Source organism: Lactuca virosa, chromosome 8 (assembly GCF_052849685.1).
Source record: "Lactuca virosa cultivar CGN04683 chromosome 8, Lactuca_virosa_CGN04683_v6, whole genome shotgun sequence".
NCBI lineage: Eukaryota > Viridiplantae > Streptophyta > Magnoliopsida > Asterales > Asteraceae > Lactuca > Lactuca virosa.
In genome coordinates this window covers 80,912,944-80,931,257 of record NC_136433.1, presented here as the reverse complement: position 1 = coordinate 80,931,257, position 18,314 = coordinate 80,912,944, and the positions used below count along the sequence as shown (strand labels likewise).

The 18,314-nt window shown below is 36.3% G+C and overlaps 2 protein-coding genes and 1 pseudogene across 2 annotated transcripts; 1 reads left to right on the top strand and 2 right to left on the bottom strand.

The window, feature by feature from the left end:
- Positions 1–731: 731 nt before the first annotated feature.
- On the bottom strand, positions 732–4,494 carry LOC145129170 (disease resistance protein Roq1-like). The gene is made up of 4 exons (XM_079063896.1): positions 3,883–4,494; positions 2,615–3,476; positions 2,366–2,521; positions 732–1,398 (listed from the first exon to the last, which is right to left on the bottom strand). The coding sequence occupies exons 1-4, from the start codon at positions 4,389–4,391 to the stop codon at positions 1,255–1,257; spliced, it is 1,671 nt and encodes a 556-aa protein (XP_078920022.1). The 5' UTR covers positions 4,392–4,494; the 3' UTR covers positions 732–1,254.
- Positions 4,495–6,335: 1,841 nt separating this feature from the next.
- LOC145130545 (putative inactive leucine-rich repeat receptor-like protein kinase At3g03770) lies at positions 6,336–9,153 on the top strand (annotated as a pseudogene).
- A 5,484-nt stretch (positions 9,154–14,637) lies between these two features.
- LOC145128736 (toll/interleukin-1 receptor-like protein) lies at positions 14,638–15,913 on the bottom strand. Its single transcript, XM_079063540.1, has 2 exons — positions 15,266–15,913; positions 14,638–14,768 (listed from the first exon to the last, which is right to left on the bottom strand). The coding sequence occupies exons 1-2, from the start codon at positions 15,883–15,885 to the stop codon at positions 14,684–14,686; spliced, it is 705 nt and encodes a 234-aa protein (XP_078919666.1). The 5' UTR covers positions 15,886–15,913; the 3' UTR covers positions 14,638–14,683.
- Between the last annotated feature and the right edge of the window lie 2,401 nt (positions 15,914–18,314).

Genomic DNA, 18,314 nt, shown 5'->3' with positions numbered 1-18,314 from the left:
ATCAAAAACAAAGTGCACATGATTAATACTCCAACTTGAAGGGGAGTGTTAGATATATGTATATGTAGAATATTGTTTTATTGGTTTTGATGGTCCCTTATTATCTAATTTCCTAGTTATGTAATACTTTGTATATAACTAGGCATACTAGCAATATACAAGGAAACGTTTCTATATTTCCTATTTATCTACTCCTAGACTGCAATTTAGTTACCAAAATGTTGGAAAATAATAGAGTAAGAAAGTTTTTGTGGTGCTGTAAACGATATTTTATATTGATAGGTCAAGAGACTTTTTATAGGGTCTACAAAAGGAACGATATTATTAGGGACATTTTTATGTATGATTTATCACGTTTTTACATCCTTTTTTATTGCATTTAACGCATTTGTTCCATGCATATCATATCATTTTGTAATGTACATGCTTTAGTGGAATAATACATTTACTTTGGGATATTTTTTGTTGCTTTTTTTAGGTATGGAGCGATTTCAGGGAATAAATCGAGGGACCTTGAGACAATTTTGGATGCTAAAAGAAGCTCCGGACATGATTTAGGACATTAGGGGGCATATCATATAATTTCTAAAATGAACTCCCCCATTTTTTTTTAAAATTTCATTTAACACATAGTAATTGAACATTTTTGGTGTAATGTATTAATTCATAACCTGATGACACGAACCATGCTTCCATTCATATGAATCCTTGTGTGTTTAAGTTGGTTCACTTTTAATCATTATTTAATTATTTTATTTTGTTGGTTAATTAACACCGGTTCACAAAATAAATATGCCCTTAAAGTAGAGTAACAAAAAGACCTACCTAATCTTTCTTATCTAGTAATCTTCGAATCATTTAATTCTCAACATCTTCTACTTTATTGTCTAGTTCACGTTCCATCTTCACAATTTTATTTGTCAACCTCTCCATCCTCCCCACCAATTTATTTGTCAAATTAAGTCTCCATCCTCTCCACAACCCCTACTTCCATCTTCAGTTTATTTGTCAGCCTCTCATCTTGTTCCACAACGCTCCCTAATTCGATCTCCACAATTCTTTTCTCCAAGCTATTCATTCTCTCCATCATTTTATCCTCCAACCTATCCATCCTCTCATGAAAAACCCTTTCCATCCTGTTTACAATCCTATCTTCCAATGTCACTGTCTCCCTCTGCACCACTTCCATCCTATCCAAGGCATCTCTCTTTACCTTGTTCTTTCCCTTTTCTAACCTCTCCAAAATATCCCTCTCTACCCTGTCATTCTTCCCTCTCTTCTGTCTTCATCATTGTCATCAGAATCAACTGTCAGATTATATCCATAAGTAATGCCCTGATCACCAAGTGTTAGGCTATTGTACATGGTTCGTGGCAGCAACATATCCAAAACGTCTACCTGATATGAAAAGAAAAAAAGAATCACTACCCCTTGAGAGGACTATCATCCATATTTATAAAGTTACTAGGTGTGAGACCCGTGTATTACACGGGTTGATTTAAAAAAAGATTAAACATTAAAGTGTAAACAGAAAATATTTTTTAATGTACAACTTTAAAATAAGAAAGGAAGAAATGTATTTATTGCAATTTAATATCATATATATATGATATTTAATACTTTACATATATAAGTATATGACTTTAATTTTAAAAATTGAAACAAACAAAAAAATGACAAGTGGATAATATTTATTTCAAAAATACCACAAAATGACATGTGTCACAACTCATGAGAGATTAACATGTGTCAAAAAAACCTTCATTTATTAAGGAGGATTCACTTTTATGATATGTTTTGGGATATAAAGGCCATATATGACATAGAGACCCAAAATTCCCTTATGATCCCACCGTGGCATGGTTAGAAACAATCACATTTGAAAAAAAAAAAAACAAAACTACATAATACTTTTGTTCCAAAAGTACACATATTTAAAAATAGTTTATTCTTATAAAATTTACACGCATTTTAGTAAGTTTGTACGTAGAAATATAGCCACATATACAAATTTATCATTAATTATATATGGCGTGTTATATTCTAATAAAAATCAAAACAGAAAGGATAAAAAAGTAGAGAACTGAAACATCAGCCGACTCGGTTTCAGCTTCGTTTGGTCCGATACCGAATTATTTAAAGAAAAAAGAAACCATTTTCCAATATTTAGGTAAAGTTTTCCAAAGAAACAACCCCACTAATTTCAAATGAGTCTGGCTCGATTACATCCCTAAGTTTAGTGCCCAACTTTCATATATATGTGTATATCATTTCCACCGACTTTGATAAAAATTTAATAGCTGCTTAATTTAAAAATTATAGTGAAGTACATTATAAGTTTGATTAAAGAAACAATAAGGATTACCTTATAACCCTCCGAAAGTTGTTTTTGCACAAGGCTGATCATTGTAAAACAAGAAAGTTCCCATATTGGAAAATATTCGGGCAATGGACCTGTAACATCAAGTCTTTGTTTAAATTTAAAATCAATCCTCCCACGGTTTTTCATGTCTGCACAAACCTGAAGAAAAGATTGTGATTCAATCTTATCATTGTTTCGATGATAGAAAAACAAAATGGTGTCATGGTTGCGCTAAGAGTGATTAACCAGTACCTTTGCATCTGTAGCACATATGTTCACAACGCTTTCCTTCTTCCAAATGCTACAACATTTTTCATGATTGTTACCATGTTTCCCTCTAACAGTATAGCGTCCCATGAAATTTGTCAAATCATGAATATCAAACTTTCCATCCCAAATAATTATGATAACCTTTTGTGTCCACATATTTATGCTTCTAACACGGTGAAAAATCCAAACTGCAACCAACACCATTGCCCTTTCATCTCTAACGAGCAACCTTTTCTCAATGGGCTTAAGTCCATGCATGCGAAAAAGCTGAAGAACCTCATCTATTAAAACAATTTTGTGTATCACATCTACTCTGTGTTCAATAAAAGAATGTTCATCTCTAGATGTGATTATTCGGCTTCCTTCACCGAACCAATCTTGTGATCCAGCTAACAGATTTAGTTGGTCAAGATGATTGACATCATCAAGAACGATTAAGACGGTTCTGTATCTGTAGCATGACCTACCCATTATCACGCATATTCCTTCCTCAACTCTCCCTACATGGACTTGCTTTTCTTTCAAAACACTAGAAAGAACTTTTTTTTGCAAATTAACCAAACCATACTTACTTGATTCCTTCCGCAAATTTTCTACAAAGCAGAAATCATCAAACTTGCTAGAGATTATATCATAAACAGAGGATGCAAGAGTGGTCTTACCACCACCCCCAACCCCCAATATTCCAATCATGACCACACCAACTAACCCAATTTTTAGGCATGATATAAATTTGTGCATGTGAGCGGCTATTCCAATCAGGTTCTTATCAGCACTTGAGGTTACTGGATGCAACCTATGTGAAATTGTGTCAACAATTTCTTTGATGCACCTTGACTCATGCCTGCACATGTTGAATGTTCAAGGATGGTTAACACATGATAACATGGATAAATTAAGGAGGTCCATGTTCCTTGAAATAAAGGAAGTGTGCTAATTACCCCTTAGATTTTAGAGTAAATTACATGAATGGTCCCTATGGTTTAAGGTAATTTGCGCGTTTGGTCCCTAACTTATTTGTTTAACTCAGAAGGTCCCTACTGTTTGTTTTTGTTATGCGCTTGGTCCCTGTCTTACCTAAAAAGACTATTTTGCCCTTAATTTTTTAATTTAATTAAATAAACACACCCCCAATCGGGTCTTAATGGACTTCCAAATTGGACACCGGGCTGGTTTAAATGGACAACGGGTGGTAAATATGAACTTTACCATGAGTTAGGCATAAAAAGTGCAGAAAAGAAGATAATTACCCATTGGCAATGTGCTTGATTTCCCATCCAGAAATGTTACTTGCTTCCATGAGTGCTTTTCTCCAAGATTCAACTTTCTTCTTGTTCTCCAACTCATGTTTGAGCGATGCTTCTTTACATTTCCGTTTTTGTTTTCGCAGTGCAGAGGGAACCACGTCATAAAAGATGGGGATAACGGTTTGCCCTCTCATATCCTTGCATTCCATAATGTGTGCAAGTTCATCCAAGCACCATGACGAATTTGCATAGTTTTTAGAGAATATAATGATGGTAATCCGTGATTCTCTGATAGCCTCCTTAAGGGATGGGCCGATCGATTCTCCCCGAGGAAGTGTCACATCATCCTTGTAAGTATTGATCCCTTGTTGATCAAGAGCTGAGTAGAGATGATCTACAAAAGTCTTACGAGTATCTTCTCCTCTAAAGCTAAGAAAAACATCGTGCTTCCACGATTGAGAATAAAAGGCGGGAGTAGAAGGAGAAGAGGAAGGTGAATATGAAATTGACATGTTGATTTGTTGAGATAAAATGGACGTGGTTTCAGCACATCAATGAAATGAAATGACGTAAATATAAAGAGATGTGAATATGGCATTGACATGTTGATTTGTTGAGATAAAATGTATGTGGTTTCAGCACATCAATGAGATGAAATGAAGTAAATATAGATGTGAATATGAGACTGGCATGTTGACTTGTTGAGATACAATGTATGTGGTTTCGGCACATCTATGAAATGAAATGAAGTAAATATAAAGAGACGTGACTTTCCAGGAAATTTCAAAACAAAAGTTCAAGAATTTTCTTAGCACTTGACATTTTCAATAAAGCATCATAATGTGACTTGTTTTTTCCATTGATGTCATAAATTATTTCTTTTAAAGAAAATATGGAAGAAATTTGTGAATGGGGCATTTTCAATAAAAATAAAGAAAGATTTTTGTTTAAATTCTAATTTAACTTTTTGTGTAATTTGATAATGTTTTATATTAGTTTGCCACAACATTGAAAGAGAGTAAACTATATTTAAGGTCGCTATCCACAGTTTATTTTTTTTGGTTTATGGGTCCGAGATAGAATCTTTTTCTCTTTGTTCCTAATTCTCTATCATTTAGCACTGTTTTCACACTGAATGATTGGTGAAATTTCCTAAATATGTCCACCGGATGTTAAAACAATTTAAAAAAATTAAAGCTTACTTTTATTAATTCTTGAAGCACACTGATGTAACGAGATGTGGAATTACACCCTTGTAGATTCTGTAATGGAAAAGGGAGCCCATTACCATGGATCCAAATTTAAATGTATCCTTTAACAAAAAGGTGAATATCAGCAAATTACAACCAGATGTATATCGAACAAATATAAAACTGGTGGACCAATATCATGTCAATTTCAGCAACCACTATCTTGGGTTCATCTACTTGAACAAGTCAAATAGCATCATATACAGTAACAAAAAGACTTCACAACACAGTCGTGAAGGAATGAAATTGTTAAATGCATAAAGATGATATAACTGAGACCCCAAATTCTATTTAATATATTCACAAGTAAGGAACCGACTTACAATTGTATATCCAAACAAAATCATCATATAGAAGTAAAAGAATAATATAAGTGGTAAGCTTAGTTCCGTAACTAAAGCTCTACCTCTTGTGCACGTGCTCTAACTATTTCAAGATTGAGGGAAGTCGCCTAATAAAATGAGAAACAGTAGAGACATAAATTTATTAGTAAATGAAGATGAAGATCATAAGATAGAATATAAAGGCCATGAAATTGAAGTTTGAATGGATGATATAAAGCTTCAGATACTGAGATACACAACAGGACCTTATCCACACTTAACCAATTTCAGAACAGTAGGATTGATTGAGGTGATACCATTACATCTTAAGATCAACAGAAGAAAGTTAACCAAACTCTTGAAGTAAATAAAGGAGATCAAGTCGAATTAAGAAATTTGTATGTCTATCTAGGGAAAATGACATATTAGCCCTACTAAGTATTGTACATTTGTCTATTTAGTCCCTTAAAGTTATTTCCGTGTTTTATGAGGAAACAAACTTGTTATTGTGATACTCGACCTCTGTAACGAGTTAATAGCGACATGTAATTAAATGAAATGGCACATAATAATTTTATTTTATTAAATGAGGGCCACGTTGATTAGGCATCTCGTAGAAAAACATCTTTGACTTCTTTCATGCATTTCATCGAACAGTTTCTGTGCACAGTTCATCCTTAACTTCTTCTTAGCCAGCAAGAGTTAATTAGTTGAAGAGAACTCATTGGTACCTTCTGTAAACTTTCAGTTTCATGTTGAGGCAACCGATACTCATTCATGATCCAACTTGTTCGAATGCCATTTGGAGTTTTCCAGAATAAACGACCTCACTTTTGGATGCAAAGCCATCAGTAGTGGAAGGAAACAACGCAGATCCCTGTAAATGGAAGCTTATCTATCGTGGTGGTGTTCAACAATAAAGAGGAAGGAGGAAGACGATGGCGGAGTCGTCGAGGTTGAAGGAAGGAGGTCGCTGGTGCTTGTGGCTGTTGATGGGGGGAGATCGCCGGAGGCAAGGAGGAGGATGGCGTCTAGGTTGAATGCGGCGACGATATGGACTGGAGAAGCGGAGCAAGGAAAAGAACCAAGAGTCGTAAATGTTTGCATGAAAAAAAAAACTGTTTCGAAGATTATATAAATAAGGGTATTCACAAAACGCAAAATATGGTATATGTCTTTGCTAAACATCTAAATATCGTATTTGCTCGATCTTAATTTTAAATATAGTATTTGCCATTCTTAATGGTTTTCAATATCATATATATAACAGAATCTGTTTTTCTGGTAATTTTTATTGATTTATTATTATTTTTCATAATTTTAAATCATTATAATTAAAAAAAATTGTAAATGGACAATAATGCCCTTGAATATTAAAGCCATTCTCACGTGACTAAATTACCCCTTGAAAATCAACTACACAGGTTCACCATTCACCAAATTCGTGCAGGCTTCAGATAAAATTCAAAATAAAATATTATCCAACTCTTTCTCCATTGATTCTTTTGTTGTAACATTAAAGTTCTTAACTTAGTATCTTTGGGAATTTGGGGAAGACTTTATGATAAAATACATAGACTCCATTCACTTGAAGTTTTGGATATGAGCTCAAATTTTTATGTTTGGTTCTGTCCCAAATAAGATTTCAAGATTACAAAAGCTTCATACTGTAATATTATATGGAAATTTCTTCAATGAATCTATCCCTGACTGGTTCGATTCCTTATCAAATCTTACCATTTTGAGCTTAAGGAACAACAAATTAACGAGTCATTTTCCTTCTTCAATTACCAAGATCACAAAAATTACATATTTGTCTCTTTCACACAATCAATTTTCTGTAAATTACCTGATTTGAGTACATCTAATCTATGTTTACTAGATTTGAGGGAAAATCATCTAGATTATGAACTTCCATTGTTGCCTAAAGGAGTGATTACAGTTCTTTTAAACAATAACTCGTTTTCGGGTGACATTCCTGAAGAATTTGGAAAACTTAACCACCTTCATCATCTCGACTTGTCGTGCAACTCATTGATAAAGACCCATCTGTTGTATTCGTTTTGCCAAACATCACCTATCTCAATCTAGCATCCAATATGCTAAGTGAGTCTCTTCCGAATTCAATCAAATGTGGAAACAAACTATGGTTTGTTGATATTTCTAGCAATAGGTTTATAGGTAAACTTCCTTCTTGTTTGTACACACTATCTAGTAATAAGCGAGTTTTGAATTTCACTGGGAATTGCTTGTTTGTGGGAAACGGAAATCTGGAATCTGATTGCAAAAGGAGCACGAAAAATAAACCATTTGGGGTAAACTTTTATGGATTCTAATTGTTGTCATTTGTTTGGTGATCTGCTTGGTATCATTCACGATTTTCCTCATAATTTTTCGCAAAAGACATCGTTCAAAAGAGAGAGTCACGTTACAGCACACGATATCAAAAGAAACCGAAGACATCACGCCAACAAGGATCATATCCGAAGCATCAGAAGTAGGGACACAAGTCACTCCATCATGTCGAGTCTTTTCCATCGAAGAATTAGCAAAGGATACAAAAAACTTTGATCAATCGGCATTTTTGGGTGAAGGGTCTATCGGAAAGGTACTTTTTTTTAAGCTTTGTCTCATTTCATGTATATCCATCAACTAATGATTAAATCGACTCTTTTGCAGCTTTACAATGGAAGATTAGAAAATGGAGGCTATGTTGCTATACGATTGCTCTCATTATTCAAAAGATCTTCAATTCGGAACCTGAAAGTCCGATTGGATTTGCTTACAAAGCATGGCCACCCACATTTAGTTAGCTTCATGGGTTATTGGATTCACAATAGTGGAGTAGAAGATTCGAATTCTAGCAGAATCTTTCTAGTATACAAGTACATTTCTAATGGAAACTTCCCAACTTTTCTCTCAGGTAAAGTCACTAATTCTCAATCATCATGATTCATGAGTTTGTTTCAAATAACTTAATTTAATCCTGCAGACAATGGTCTAGAAAAAGTTTTAAAATGGTCAGATAGGTTAGCAGTTCTTGTAGGTGTTGCAAAAGCTATACACTTTCTGAATGCAAGAGTGATCCCTGCGTAGTTTTAAAATGGTCAGATAGGTTAGCAGTTCTTGTAGGGTAAACTTTTATGGATTCTAACATATTGCTTGATGATTATCAGATTGCAAAGCAACGATCGGAAGTAACGTGAAATAGGGAAGCAACGATCGTAATTATCTGAAGCCTACACGAATTTGGTGAATGGTGAGCCTGCGTAGTTGATTTTCAAGGGGTAATTTAGTCACGTGAGAACGTTTTTAATATTCAAGAGAATTATTGTCCATTTACAATGTTTTTTTAATTATAATGATTTAACATTATGAAAAAAAAACTTTAAATCAATAAAAATTACCAAAAAATAGATTTGGGTATATACGATATTAAAAAATATTAAGAAGGGAAAATACGATATTTGGAGTTTAAGCCGGACAAATACGATATTTAGATGTTTAGCAAGGGCATATATGAAATTCTGCCTTTACAAAAGGAGAGTACTTATCACCAATAAACATTCTCTCATGTTTCTCAAAATGACTGCCTTAGGGATTGTAATGAACCTTGTAAATCATTATGATTTAGAGCTACATCAAATAGACATAAAACAACTTTTCTTAATGGGGATTCACACATTGTTCTTGACCCTTAAAAATAAAACTTTTCAGTTGGACCATGTAAACGGTCAAGAACATCCAATGTGTAAATGAAAGAAATCAATGTATGGGTTGAAACAAGTTTGGCATTAATGGTGTCTAAAGTTCGATGAAGTTAAGAAAAGGAACTAATTTATTAGGATCTAATTAGATCAATGTAAATAACTCAAGATGAGTGGAAGGAACCTTATCATACTCATATAATTCTCTTCACGAGTAATAACATTGATATACTGCATGAATCGAAACACTTACTATCATATTTAATGTGAAAGATCTCATTATAACTGTAACGTCGAACCTTTTAATTTGATGAGTCAAATACACACTGACCATAACTCTAGCGCCAGTGCCAACGTTAACTTATGTACCTCACCAGCATCAGCGTATGATCACTAGTATTAGTGCATTTACCTTTTTGTTTGGGAGGTTTTGATGATCCTTGAGACAAATACGGGTAGGCGTGGAAGGTAGTATGAGCCCATAGTATTAAAAACACATGACCCGTACGCGTAGCAAGGAAGTCACAAACCCCGAGGAATCGAGTCTAGTCACGTGTTTGTAGCAATGTGTAATGTGGGATTCTGATATATTCTGGTTTATTTTCAGTATGGTATTTATGAGAGGATCAGGTTCCAGGTCTAGAGCGAGTGGCCAGGATAGGCTAGGGTTGAATGATGATCAAATTCAGGAGATCATCGCCACTGAGGTGGCTGCTGCTGTTCAGAGGTCTTTGTCAGAAATGTTTGGGTCTATCAAGACTGCCATGATTAAGATTTTTGATGATCGATACGTTGTTCTTTCGGATGCTGCTGTTGCTGCAGCCACCGCGACGGTTTCTGCGGAAAGCATTCGAGGGGAAAGATCTTTCCAGTACCGGGACTTCGACAATACGAAGCTCCTGGAGTTTGATGGGGTTGGGGACCCAATTGTAGCGATGAGATGGCTATCTGATGTGGAAGGTTGTTTCTTCACATGCTCTTGCCCTGCTGAACAGAAGGTCAAGTGCGTCCTGAACCTTCTTAGGTTGGGGGCGAAGGATTGGTGACTAGTGATTACATTTTTGAGCAGAGAGCTATTGTTACCTTGGAGCTGTTCTCGGAGATGTTCCGTGCGAGGTATGTTCCTTGGTGGAGAGGGAGAGGTTGGCTCAGGAGTATTTGGATTTGAGGCAGACTACTGAGACGGTGACAGAGATCGCCAACATGTTTACGGAGAGGGCTCTCTTATGCCCTTTGAGTATGCTCAAGACGGATACTCGACAGTTTGTGTATACCCAACGATACAGTACCCTTGCTAAGCTTCAGGATGCCACAAGGAGGTGAGAGATTGAGATAGAGACCCAGGCAAGGGAGCAGCGTCAGGCTCTGGTTCAGTCCCAACCTGCAGCAAAGCGGTTCAAGTCCGCTGGCCGGAGTTCGGGATCAGTTGAAGGGAGGTGCATATATTTTGTATGTCACAGGTGTGGCGAGGAGGGCCATTTTGGTAGAGATTGCAAGCGAAGTGTGCGAGTTTGTTTCCATTACGTCCAGGAATGTCACATCATAGCTCGTTGTCATTTTCTCATTTTCAGTGAGGTGTTGGATCCCTCACCCCTAGCTTGGCAGTTACCCGACGGTCGTCATGGGGCGTCGGATTCCCGAAGACCGAGTTTTGAGTTAGCAGTTCTTATATTCAGCAATTGTTGTGGTATTGGTATTTATTTGTAATTCCTGTTTATGTTGGAAGTTCGGTTGTAACCTTGGATGATCAATTGAATGAAATTGCCTTGTTCATTATATTTTAATTGAATTATTATTATGAATGGATTAATTATCTTGTCCTCGATTGTATGCGTGATGGAATTTGTGAATGTTGTGTGGGTTTAGATTTTCCTGTGTATGTGGATATTAGTGGTTAGGATCAAGTGCTAGGTAACCAAAGGACTGTAAAGTTGTCTAATTCCAGTATATTTCAAGTAGGGAAGAGTGGAACCTCATAGCAGGAAGACCTTATGCCAAGGTTCAGTTCTCAGTAAAATTTCTCCAAGTTCGAGACTTCCGTGCATCTGCTGAATCTTTTGGTTTCGCGTCAAGATCATCATCAGCTGTTGGATTTCCCTTCAAGTTGTATTAGTTTTTAATTGTGGCATGATATGTGGAGCGTTTTAGTGATTTAGACTCTAGGGTGTTACGAGCCAAGGTTAAGGGATGTGATGAGGGCTTCCTTGTCTGTTCTTGTTTGATTGGGGATTGGAGGTCTGAGTCACGGCCCGAAGACCTGGTAGGATCAGTTAAATTTGGTTGGCCTGAGTGTTGTTGTTGGTTAGTGGATCGGGGGTAGGCCCGAGTGTAATTGTTGGTTAGTGGATTAAAGGTAAGCCCGAGTGTCGTTGTCGGTTAGTGGATTAAGGTTAAGCCTGAGTGTTGTCAGTAGATAGCTAAGCAGGGTTGTCAGAGCCAAGTAGGAGCATGGCCTAGTTTGGTATGTGACCAGTTGGTTCTCGTCGCGATGGTGCACTTATGTGTAGGATTAGCATGACAACATTTGGCCGAAGAGGCTTTGAGCCAATCAAATCTGCAGGTTTTTGGTTAGTTTGGTTGATGTGAGGGGTTGCATCACGAAGTGGAAGCGAGAGCTGATTTCGAGGATGAAATCTAATTCAAGTGGGGGAGAATTATAACATCTTGTTTCCCGTCATTTCTTATTTTAGGTTCGTGGTCCGGAAGTTGATTGTGTAAAAGATTTGGGCCATAAGGAGTTAAATAGTAGACCTTGTGGAAGGAGGTAATGATGGTTGAGAGATCTAACCCTTGGATTGTGTTTTGGGCCGAAGGGTAAAAAGGGACAAGTCATAGGCCGGGTTCTTGCATGAAATATGGATTTTTGTTAGAGAATCTTTTAGCCCAAGATATTTAAATAATATTGTATAGCTCTTCAACACCTTTCCTTGGATAAAAAGAACGTTGAAAACGGAGTTAGAACGAAGAAGTTACGACCGTTTGAAGTTATGGCGATTTTTGGGTTAGCCACGTATGCTAGGCGTACTGGCTCAAGGGCTTGTACGTCCAACATACTCTTCCAGTTTAGCCACCTTCTCATTTCAGCTCTTAACCCATTAAGACTTCACTCTAGAATATAGATCTCACTTCCTTAAGCTGGATTACCACGTAAAGTTGCTAACTTTATGTCCATATTTGGCTAAATGAAACTCTTAAGCTCAAAAAGGACTTAATAAGTGACTTAATGTATGCATGAGGCCCTACACTTCATAAAGTTGGCACCTTTATGCTTAAGGAGCCCATGATAAACCTAGAACTGAAAGGATAAGTCCTTAAGACGTCTTAATACAACAATCCACCCAACAATGGCCAAAAGCATGATAATTCATCCCAAAAAGAGATCTAAACAACTAAGAGTCAAGATGAGAACATGATTCCTCTAAAACTTTGCAAAAGGAGTGGTGATTCTGGATCCAAGACCTTCTGTCCATGCTAAGCAACTTCAAGCTTCTCCAACTCCTTCAAAATGCAAAAAATGAACACCAAATTCTCTCCAAGGGCTCAAACACTCAATAATGGAGGCTAAGACTTGTTTCTAGGGTTTTGAGGCTTTAGAGGCTGGTAAGGAGGCAACCCTTAATGAATAAGGATGTTTATATAGGGTGCAAAACCCCTAATTAGGGTTTCGTTAAAGTCCACGTACGCCCATCGTACGTGACCGGGGTCCCGACTCACCATCAACTCAGTACGCTAAGCGTACCAAGTGGTACACCCCGCATACTGGCTTTTCAGCTAGTACGCTAAGCGTACCAAGTGGTACGCCCCACGTACTACTCCAAGGACTAAAATGCATATTTCCAAAAATAAAGGGCCATAAGGTACACACCAGGGTACAAGTGTTACATTAGTGGATCCGCTGTAGCAAAGAGCGTATCACAGTGTTCTTGGGTTTCTTCATTTCAGGTGAGTTTCACCTCGCTGTCCCCATGGGTCGAAGACACCAATATCGGCCCACTAGTTTTGGTTATCTTTAGTAGAAGGACGCCTTAAGGATTGTATATAGGCATGTAGGATAGATTGAGGACTCTTGATCTAGGCTCTTTTACTTGTTCCTTGTTTGGTTGTGGTTCCAGAGTAGGATCACATGTACGGGTGTCTATCTCACCTCTAAGTATATACGGTTATGCGTTCCTTAGATTGTTGGTATTTAGTATGTTGTTATGATTTAGTGATCTGTTAGACTTGTATTTTGGTATATATGATGTTGCTATGCGGTGGTGATCTGTATATCTGTATGTTTACCTGTACTTGCTGGTTAACATCTAGTTGAGTACCTTAGGGACTGTCTGTGGTCATGTAGGATAGCCTGAGAACTCTTGATCTAGGCTTTCTTGCCTGTACCTTGTTTGGTTGTGGCTCTAGAGTAGGATCATCTGTTTGGGTGGCTATCTCACTTCTGGTTACTAATAGTTACGCATTTCATGGAGGTTAGCTGGTAGCGGGACTGTATGCCGTGAGAGGACTAGTAGGCGGTAGTGACATGCATGATTGATGTTTGCCTATATTATATGCCTATTTGATCCTTGATTGTTTATATGTCGACATACAGTAGTGGTGGGTTGAGCCTGTCCTGCTTTGTGCTGTAGGCCAAGATAACTGGTGTGGGTCGGCTGTAAGCCGAAGGCACATAGGCTCGGGAGGAGCGGTTGGGTTGAGACTGTAGACCAACAAACCCTAGTATTCCGGCCCGGATAGACTGAAGGCCTGCGAGGCGGTCCAGTCAGGCCGAAGGCCCGAAGAGCGGCCAATATGCATTCGTATGTTTATCGTATTGGGTATTTTGGGGGAAACTCACTAAACTTTGTGCTTACCCAGTTGTTTATTGTTTCAGGCATCATCGGTCATCATGGGAAGGCGAAGGCGTGACTGTACACATTCATCAACAATAATGAAGATTCCACGCTTTAATATTACTCTGATTTTTATAAATGTATTTGGAATAAATGGTTTTCTCCATAACAGATTTATAATTGAGAAGATTTACTTAAATAAAATGAAAATTTTTGGTTGTGAAAATTGGATGTTACAATTAATTTGTTTGAGTTCTTGGTATTTCGACAGGCAAGGGAACAAGAACCATATTTGCTTCTCTCTCTCTCTCTCTCTCTCTCTCTCCCTTAGTAATTACAATTCATAATTCTCCACATTTTTTTAATCTTCTATTTTTTTTCAAATCCACATTGTTATTAATATTGTTCTGTATTCAATTTTTAATTTAGTCAATTATTATAGAATTAATGAATTTTAATTATAAGTAAAAATATTATATTTTGGGGCCCATTTTATAGCATAGGCCCCCTAAAATCGACGGATCGACCCTGACTAAAAGTAATTCAATATTGAGAGGAAACTTGTATTTACAAAGAAAGATAAATAATACTACAAATACTAACATTATCTAAAATTAACCTAGCTATATTGTTAAACATAAGACCTAATAGAAAAAGAGTCAAACAACTTATTATGCTAAGAGCTTGTACTCGAACTAGACTTCATCCACACTTGAATTTATTGGATGCAACCTGCGTGAAATTGTGTCAACAATATTTTTAATGGAGTTTGACTCATGCCTGTAAATTAAATATATAAGGGTCATTAGCACATACTTTAACAAATAGCCTTATCATAAACTACTACTGTTAGACAATGTTGCTTTGTGAGTTCTTAGCAAATGTTTATATCCAGTAGTAGTGAATGTAGTTAAAGCCTTAGTTTATTAATTAAGGCCACCAACGTCATCAAGAATAAATAAAATATTTGTATGCCAACCTACTTATTATCATCACTTTGTATTACCAGTTGTGTTTTCAAAATGGCTAATAGAACAACTTCAAATCATAGTTGTTGATTCCCTTCTAAAATATAGATATTGTTATTAGATTATTGCATAGTACACGTATAACTACATGGATAGATGTCCATGACTAGTTGTTCTCTAAAACCATGTATTTTACCATCAATAACTTGGCTTTATCCTTTAAAATCTTAGAAGGTATACGTATAAATGTCTTGTAGTAGAGCACACATATCTTAAGTATAAAAGTGAACAAACAAAGAAGAAAATTACCCATTGGCAATGTGTTGGGGTTCCCATCCAGAAATGTTACTTGCATCCACAAGTGCTCTTCTCCAAGAATCAATCTTGGTCTTGTTCTCCAGCTCATGCTTGGCCAAGGCTTCTTGGACTTTCCATATTTGTTCTCGTGGTGCAGAGAGCCATCCCCAAGGGTCATTTAGAAATGCTTGTCTCCAAGATTTAATTTTCTTCTTGTTCTCTAACTCGTGGTTGGCAAATGCTTCTTCATATTTTCGTTTTTGTTTTCGTACTTCAGAGGGATTAACATCATAAAATATGGGCATAACAATCTGGCCTTTCATTTGCCTGCATTTCATAATACATGCAAGCTCATTTAAGCACCATGAAGAATCTGCATAGTTTTTAGAGAATACAATGACGGCGATTTGTGATTCTTCGATGGCCTTCATAAGAGATGCACCAATTAATTCATCCGGAGAAAGTGTTTCATCGTCCTTGTAAGTGTAGATCCCCTTTTCTACGAGAGCTATGTAGAGATGATCCACAAAAGTCTTACGAGTATCTTCTCCTCTAAAACTAATAAAAACATGATACTTCCACACCTGAGAAGAATAGACCAGAGCCGAAGGAGAAGATGATGAAGATGCCATCAATATGTTGATTTTTGATATTGTATGTATGTTGATTATTGATATTGTATGTATGTGGTTTGAGCACATGAAATTTACTTTATATAGATAGATGTGAGTTTCTTTGAAATTTCCAATTTTATATAGAGAAGTGAATTTCCTTGAAATTTCCAATTTAATATAAAGAGATACGAGTTTCCTTGAAATTTCCAATTTTGAAAAGCTCAACGTATTTGTTTGGCATTTTCAATAAAGCTATCCTACAGTGACTTGTTTATATAATATTTTCATCATTAAAAAAAACTGTAAACTACATACCTATTAATTTAATCATATTTCAAGTTGTTGCGAAACAACCCAACATAGTTTTCTTTTAGTTTTGTTAATTTACTTGTGGCATTGTATTTCTAAAAACGAGAGCTTCAGAAACGAAAAATTAGAGGGGGTTTCAAAATAATAAATTTAGATAGATATGATGATAATTTTTTAAAATAAATAAGCTTTTGAAAAGGTTTAATCTTTGGAGAAGGTTAACAATAATAGATTTTTGTTAAATAGAGTCAGTGGGAAGCTGCGGCAAAATTAATAAACCATTGGAGGGATTAAGGGATGATCAATGATGTATTTTAAGAATATGCTATTACTATGACCATAATTTGATTATGCTTTGGTTCGATGGTATCCTTGTTATCTCTAAATGCTCATGGTTTGTTGAACATGTTTCTTGTATTGCGGGTGTTAATTTTGTAACACCTATCCAAAGTGATTCAAAGTCCTCTATCAAGATTTTATTTACGCCTAACGACAACATGTTCAACAAACCATGAGCAGAGCCATGCCCAACGTGATTCAGAGTCCTCTAATGGCAACATGATTTAGAGCAATTTCTCTGGTATATACCATTTCTTACCTTACATGTCAAAACTATTGAAATTGATTACATGGCTTGCTTTATTATACTTTCAATAATATCAGGGAGACCACATACAAATATTTTAATAAACATCTGTGAAACGTTCAATTCCAAACTGCTTGGTGGAAGGGATAGACCTATAATGTAGACAAGATTGTTGTAACTTACATTGTTATGTTTTCCTTGTTTAAATTGGTATGCTCATGCTGCTATCAATATGGTCACAAAACCTGACAATGTTGACAAGTTTTTGACTCATTTATGGAAATGGTCAATTTCTTGCGTAATGGATACTTTATTGACAAAATGTTCAAAATTATCATGTATTGGTTCACAATAAAATCACTGTAAGGACTCATCATGTTACTATACATGTATAAACATCACACAACATATTGTACTTATGAATTTAACAATTGTAAATAGAAACAAGTTCAATTAAGTAAACATTTTTCATTGCATTATGATATCCAACAAGTACCAAAAAAGTCATTCACAGACAAGTTAAACTTGATAAACATATCATAAAACTAAAGACAATTGTTACAGTTTCAACAACAAAAGAACCCCCTTTTCCATTCGAAAACGTACATCACCCCAAATACACCTAATCCTTCATTAGATGCTAAAAAATCAGGCAACAAGGAACAAAACCCATGAACCAAAGAACAAATACTTGTACTTGTTAATTAGCATCTGCACAACTTGGCGGAACTCATTCATGGACCTAACTAACCGGGAATAACTTCTACAGCTCTTAGACACATTGGGGGGCTCAACCATCCTACAAAACTACAATTGATTCCACTTTGAGAACAAAACCAGAATCTCCTACCTGGATTGAGATTCAAGATGCCAATATTACTGCTTGGGTACCACATGCACATATCACCATCTTCAAAATAGCTTCATGAAGCAGTTGCAGAGAGAGGAGAAGGAAGAAAGAGATGAAGAGGGCAGGAAAGGAAACTCTCTTAGCTTTTTACTTATGAATGAGATGGCTCACAAAGGAAATGATTGATCATGTGAGGGCCACATGACTCTCTTTAACAGTGGAAATAAATGGGGGTTAGGCTGAGGGACATCCAGTGCGGCGAAATCAAACCATAGGGACTCATGTTAATTTTAACTTTTTTTGCAGAGGGTATTCCATCAGTTGCAATGTGTCCATTTTCATGTGGATGGTCGAACCGTGGCACTCAAGTGCATGATTGGTATGGTCGATATCATGCACGATTGTCATCCTTAAATACCACGTGGCACTCAAGTGCTTGGTAGATCCCACATAGTAGCGATCATTCTTACATCATGTGGAGAATACTAGATGGATGTTTTACCATATTTCTGATGGGTTTTATACACAAGAACTTTCCTATGTGCTCATGCAAACCCTAATGCTTGGATCTAGATTTCTCTATTGTACATGCATTGTATCCAAGACTTACAAACCCTAGTGTAGCATACATATTTCGAATAATATCAAGTTATACCAGATCTAGATGTTTACCTCTTCAAAATCTTGGATCTTCTTCTTCTT

Bases quoted from the DNA above. Each gene is read 5' to 3' on its own strand.
- LOC145129170 (XM_079063896.1), bottom strand. From the start codon at position 4,391: ATGTCAATTTCATATTCACCTTCCTCTTCTCCTTCTACTCCCGCCTTT. The intron at 2,522-2,614 runs GTACTGGTTAAT...TCTTTTCTTCAG, and splicing joins TATGTGCTACAGATGCAAAG to GTTTGTGCAGACATGAAAAA. The intron at 1,399-2,365 runs GTAATCCTTATT...TTTTCATATCAG, and splicing joins AACTTTCGGAGGGTTATAAG to GTAGACGTTTTGGATATGTT.
- LOC145128736 (XM_079063540.1), bottom strand. From the start codon at position 15,885: ATGGCATCTTCATCATCTTCTCCTTCGGCTCTGGTCTATTCTTCTCAG. The intron at 14,769-15,265 runs GTAATTTTCTTC...TTTAATTTACAG, and splicing joins CCCCAACACATTGCCAATGG to GCATGAGTCAAACTCCATTA.